The sequence below is a fragment of the Cyprinodon variegatus genome, unplaced genomic scaffold (genome assembly GCF_000732505.1).
Source record: "Cyprinodon variegatus isolate N-32 unplaced genomic scaffold, C_variegatus-1.0 Scaffold66, whole genome shotgun sequence".
Classification (NCBI taxonomy): Eukaryota; Metazoa; Chordata; class Actinopteri; order Cyprinodontiformes; family Cyprinodontidae; genus Cyprinodon; species Cyprinodon variegatus.
Genome location: NW_015150519.1, coordinates 191,657 through 197,397, shown reverse-complemented (window position 1 = coordinate 197,397; position 5,741 = coordinate 191,657). Strand labels below are relative to the sequence as shown.

At 37.3% G+C, this 5,741-nt stretch overlaps 1 protein-coding gene across 1 annotated transcript in view; it reads right to left on the bottom strand.

Annotated features, from left to right (window-relative positions):
- Positions 1–852: 852 nt before the first annotated feature.
- The window catches only part of efhb (EF-hand domain family member B), a 13,919-nt gene continuing 9,030 nt past the window's right edge, over positions 853–5,741 (bottom strand). The window contains exons 11-14 of the mRNA XM_015371857.1: positions 3,748–3,928; positions 3,357–3,584; positions 2,876–3,057; positions 853–999 (exon numbers count right to left, since the gene is read on the bottom strand). Coding sequence (XP_015227343.1) covers positions 853–999; positions 2,876–3,057; positions 3,357–3,584; positions 3,748–3,928 — 738 coding nt within the window. The remainder of the gene's footprint in view (positions 1,000–2,875; positions 3,058–3,356; positions 3,585–3,747; positions 3,929–5,741) is intronic.

Genomic DNA, 5,741 nt, shown 5'->3' with positions numbered 1-5,741 from the left:
CCTGTGTCATTAATTAATTTAATCCAACCCTTCTAATTGGATTAAGCTGTCTCACTCTGTTCAATGTTGGTAAATCTAATGTAATATAATCTAACTGAAAACTGAATAATTTGAGTTGTTTTTTTTCCGCAGAGCAGCTGACACTATATAATCCAAAGCTTTCTCTCTCCCAGTTTGTCAAACATTGACGCTTGTAGTCCCCTGCACGTCAGACACTGACATGATGGGTTGTGGCAGGAACTTGCTGGCCTACCTTCCTTTGGACAATACTCAGTGTTTTCTTTATGGGATATAGTCTGTACAGGTCTGTGGCTAGTTAAGCATTATAATATAATAATAAAAGAGAATCTATGAAAATGGACAAATTAAAGTCGGACTTTACATATGTCCATGTGTGTAAATAAACTTGCCTTCTTTACATCCCCATAATGAAAGCAAAGCTTAACCTGCCTACTGTTATTCAGGTCCTCAGATAATCCCTTCAAAATTCAACAAATACAGTGTTGGATTTTCACCTGTTTTTCCTCTCCACTGTCGCTACAAGCATGCTTAGAGTGAGGGATTGTATTTGAGTCAATGAGTCAATGAAATCAACTGGTTTTCCTTAGATAGAAAACTTTGAATCTATTTGACTGTATGATCTGGTTGAACTGTAAAGTGCCTTGAGATGACGTGTTGTAAATTTGGCAACTGAATGGAAATTGAAATAGAAAAAAAAAAAGGCTCCTTAAGATGAAAAACTGACTAAAAATCAGGAATTATTGTTTTGTTGCATCAATTCAAATATTGTCATATGGTAAAAAATATAAAGAAGATAAAAAAAAATAATTATATTATCAGCAAGATTTTGATTTACAATGCTTTTATTTCCTTGAGTGTGTTATGGAAGACATCCACACAAACTTCTCCATGTGGGTGCTTCATGGCGGCCAGCTTCCAGGCCTCCTCAAATGTTTCCTCAGAAATGTTCGCACCAATATTCATGAATATCTGATGAATCTGGAACCAGAAGGTAAAAAGAAGTCAGAATTCAATATTTCATGTATTTCTACAAGATTGCATCAACTACAAAAACTATCTACATTTTGTAACATTTTCTGTATACATTGCATTACTTCCTATGAATGATTAAGATGATAAATGATTACGGTCCCCCAATTAAAATAAATAACTTTTGGACTCTAATTCAATGTACTGAAGCAGTTCCCGCTGTGAAAGGAACTCAAAACTCATAAAATAAAATAAAGGTGCCCGTTACTGAAAGTCTGTTGTTTTCGCTTTGTTAAAACTGTGAAGTTGCCGGCCACTGTTGCCACCTGCTTGGTGAGAGGGAATTACTGCAACGTCGGAGGCTATATTCCTCATACAACTTTACACAAAAGTATTTTATTTCAGTGGCTTAAGGACGTCTTTGGTAAGAAATGCTTCATCACTGCAGTCAATACTGTAGCATACAGGATTTGATCTTCAAACCAAGCTGTCATGTATTTTTGGCCAAAGCAATTCCTCCTCACATCCCTATCTGCTGCATTGGAGCTATACATTTGCCCTTATGCATGAGCATGGCAACTATGAGATGCCTTTTGCAGTATATCTCATATAAATGTATTTGGATTTACATTAAAAACGTTTTTAAAGAAATATTTAAATATATATAGTTCATTCATCTGCGATGGACTGGCGACCTGTCCAGGGTTCTCGCCTCTCGTCCATTGACAGCTGGAGATGGGCAACAGCACCCCTCGCGTGTTAGAATATGGATGGATGGATGGATAGTTCATTCATACTACATTATGCATAGGCTCACCTCAGTTTTCTAAAAGCTTGGGCTTGCGCCAGCTGAAAAGTGCCCGAGCTATTTTCTGATAAATTCAGCTGATAAATCTTTAGGGGCCCTCACATGGACGATGAGCTTTAAACATTTCCTATCTGCTTAGAAAATGTTTAAACACTACATCCAGATAGGATGTCAACGTAAAGCAATGTTCTCCCTTCCAATGAAATGGATCACTGAATTCCTTTCATCCTGAGACACAAACTGGAGAAACAGAAGAGCTCTAGGAGGATGAGGGAATAATTTGATTAAATTATCTTCAATTCTTTGTACTTTGACTTAAAAGTAAACAGATTTGTAATACTCCTATATGCTGCAAATGACAATATAAGCAACATGACAGCAGCTTAGAATAAACTTTTAAGAAGTTTTAAAACTTTCAAAAATTTGAATTAAATGATGCACTGGATTTCACTGGGTGGAAGAATTTATTAGTACTGTCTGCAGCTGGTTACGAATGCAACTAGGTGACAGGATTCTATAGGAGTTATTTCAGATCTATCTGAATTCATCTACATTTTTATAACGTAAGTGGGTAACCCAGGTTCAGACAGTAAAAAGCCTGTACAGAGACTACAGGTAGTTAAAATCTTCTGCATTGTTGAGCTCCACTGCATAGAAAGGGGTCCATCCGAATAATGCAAACCAGTAAGGTTCTAAGGCCAAAGCGGAAGTGTCAGCGGTCACCATGATAAGTGCTGTCCGAGGAGGAAGGAGGTAGGAAGAGGAAGGAGGATGCCAGGATTTAGAGGCAAAGCCCACCTCAGAGTTAAAAAATAAAGGCAAGTGTTTCTTCTACCATGTGTGACACATGCTAATGTACACACCGTCATATGTTTTTGGGGTTTGTAATGGACATCTTCAGCTGTTAACTACATTTGTGTAGCTTTTGTAGTTAATTTCAAAAGGGCTGTAGTCCCAATTTGACAAGGATCATCCTTGTGCTTTCCATCTGTAATGCCTAGGGAGTTCTGAATTCTAGTTCTTCTGTTCTACCAAGACATACTTTTTATTATCTCTGAGCTCAGGTTCCCAGCTCACCTCCTTCTTGGTGCGAGGACAGAAGAAGTCCTCCTTTTGAACGCCCCATTGAGCATAAACTGGTGGAAATATGACATCTGCAGCTGTGGATAAATCACTGTAGTTGATCCTGTCATTGATTCTTTTGATACGTGGAGCTGGAACGTCAAAGCGCCCGGATGGGATCCCATAGGTGCGGCCATCTGAACAATAAGCATATTAAACAGGAAAACAAATTTATAGAATCTGCTAGAAAGGTTCTTATTAGTAAAACAGAAACTTGGTTTGATAAATATATTGTTTTGTATTCTGCAATCATAAACCATAAAATACAGTAAGTGCTGTCTCATTTTACTATTGGTTCTTACTCTGTATACACATTATTAGGCTGCTTAACTAGTCTCTTTATGGTTACATTATTACTAATTCAACTACTATTTTGGAAAATAATCTAGTGTAAATTGGCGTTATTTGTCCAGACAAAGCCCTTCTCCTGACTCACTTAATTTAGGCGGCACATCAATGTAAGCCCCTATCTCTGAGGCAGCGGTGGAGAAGTGGTCTGAAGATGCCTTGGGTCTCCTGAGTGTCCTGACAGTTTTCTGTGAGCTGCCTGGTTCGATGGGCTCCAGGTCCTCAGGCCGGATCAAATCCTGGGGGAAAAGAGGTTGTTGTGGCTCTGATGAAGGTTTTCTGCCCACATTGACTGCAGCAGAGTAGGAGCGGCACTCTGCAGGGAAAAAAAAAAAACCCAAACACCAGAAATGTTAATGATTCAGAAATGACAAGTGGTTTCAGGGAAAATAAGAATTGTTCTTTTCATTCTTTATCTGTGAGTTAGAGGTGATGGTTTGTTCAGAACTTTCATCCAAACATTAACATCTTTAACTGACCGCTGATCGGCATCCTGTTCTTCCAGTTTAGGAAATTAGCAAATTCCACAAAGTTGATGAATCCATCCTTGTCTGTATCACAGTATTCCATCAGATCATCCAGGACTTTATCACTTATTTCCAGGTTGAATTCATGACAGACTGCCTGCAGGTCTTCTTTGTCAATCAGACCCCGTCCTTTCTGGTGGGAAAAAAAAACAAAAAAAAAAACAACATTTTTTATTTACTCGTCTGAAAAATATTCCTTTCTGGTGAAAATATTTTAACACATGGATAGTTGAATAATGGCGAAAAAGCCTCTCTTTGGCCCCAAATGTGTACATACAGCGTTGAATGACTGCAGGTTTCATTTTAGAACAATATGCATTATTTACATAGGTTTGGGCAAAAAGTGCATCATACATAACAGATTGTTTACAATAATCCTGTAGTCCACCTAATGTCTGTAGAAGAATTAACTACAATTATAGCATAAACTAATGCATATTACCCCTTCATGAGAAAAATAAATTACTCAGTTTTTTTTTAATATACAAATATGGTTTTGTTGCACTGAGTGTGTGATGAACTATGCCATGCAACCTTATTACAGCTGAAGAGTAATATGTAAAAGGCAATATGTGAAAATGAATGATATCTCTCAAAGCTGGACTTATACAGACAGACACCAGTGCAAACATAGATTAAAATGTAAGCATGCAAAAAACTAAGAATGACTTTATGACCTAAATTAGCCCGTTTTAAACACAGGAATACTTATACTTGAGTAGTGAAATGTGTCACAAAGCAAACTGCAGGGCATTTAAATCCATCAAAACCTCAAGTCGGACTACAATAAAATAAAAGCAAAAAAAATAAAAGTCTCTAAACTACTTAAATTAAAAGCTGCCCATAACAAAATCTGTTGGACCAAAGAATCATAATCTGTAAATTTGTACCATACAGAGTACTGCTTTCTTCAGGTACACAAGCAAACAGTTTATCTCTGTCTAATTTACATACCAGCTCTATCTATATGCATGGACAAAATTGCTGGAAGCCCAGAATCCAATCCAATCTACTTTTTTATATAGCACTTTTAACAACAAAAAAATGATTCCAATGTGCTGAACATAAAAACAAAGAAAAAAAACTCAACAATACAAAAAGCAGAAGGGTCGCATAAATAACTTGAATCTGACATAAGTAATAATAAATTAAAAATGAAAAAAATTAAAGTCAGATAATCCTTTAAAAAAATAAACGTGAAACAGACATGAAAAAAATGTCAGTACCCTGAACTCTATCTTTTGTTGCCCAATCGCTGCCATTAAACAATTATTGTAACTGTCAATAAGACTTCTGCTACTCTCAGCCGGTATTTTGGCCCACTCCTCATCAGCAAAGTGTTCCAGTTGTCTAAGACTTGAAGGGTCCCTTTTCCAGACGGCATATTTCTGCTCTTTCCAAAGATGCTCAACAGGATTCAGAGCAGGTGCAAGATGAAGCAAAGCAGGCCCAGAACTTAACAGAGTCTTCTCTGTTCTTCTTGTCCATAGGACATTCTCCAAGAAGGTTTGTGGCTTGTCAACACTTAGCTTGGAAAATTCCAGTTTTGCTTTTTTATGATTTGTTTTCAGTAATGGTGTCCTCATGGGTCGTCTCCCGTTAAGTTCATTTTGGTTGAAACAATGATGGGTGCTGCAATCTGATAATGATGTTCCTTGAGCTTGAAGTTCATCTTTACTTTCTTTAGAAGTTTTTCTGTGCTTTTTTGTTACCAATTGTATTATCTGTCTCTTTGATTTTTCATCCTGCAGCTATGTCTAGGGAGGTTGGCTACATGCCTTAAATTTCTAAATATCTTAAACTGTGGTCACAGGAACAACAAACAACTTGGAGATGGTCTTACAGCTTTTACTTTTAAAGGTATACTATAAAACCGGTGTTGATTTTCCAGCGAGGCTCCCCCCAGAGGGGGAAAGTAAAAGAGCACTGTCGTAAATATGCTCAGC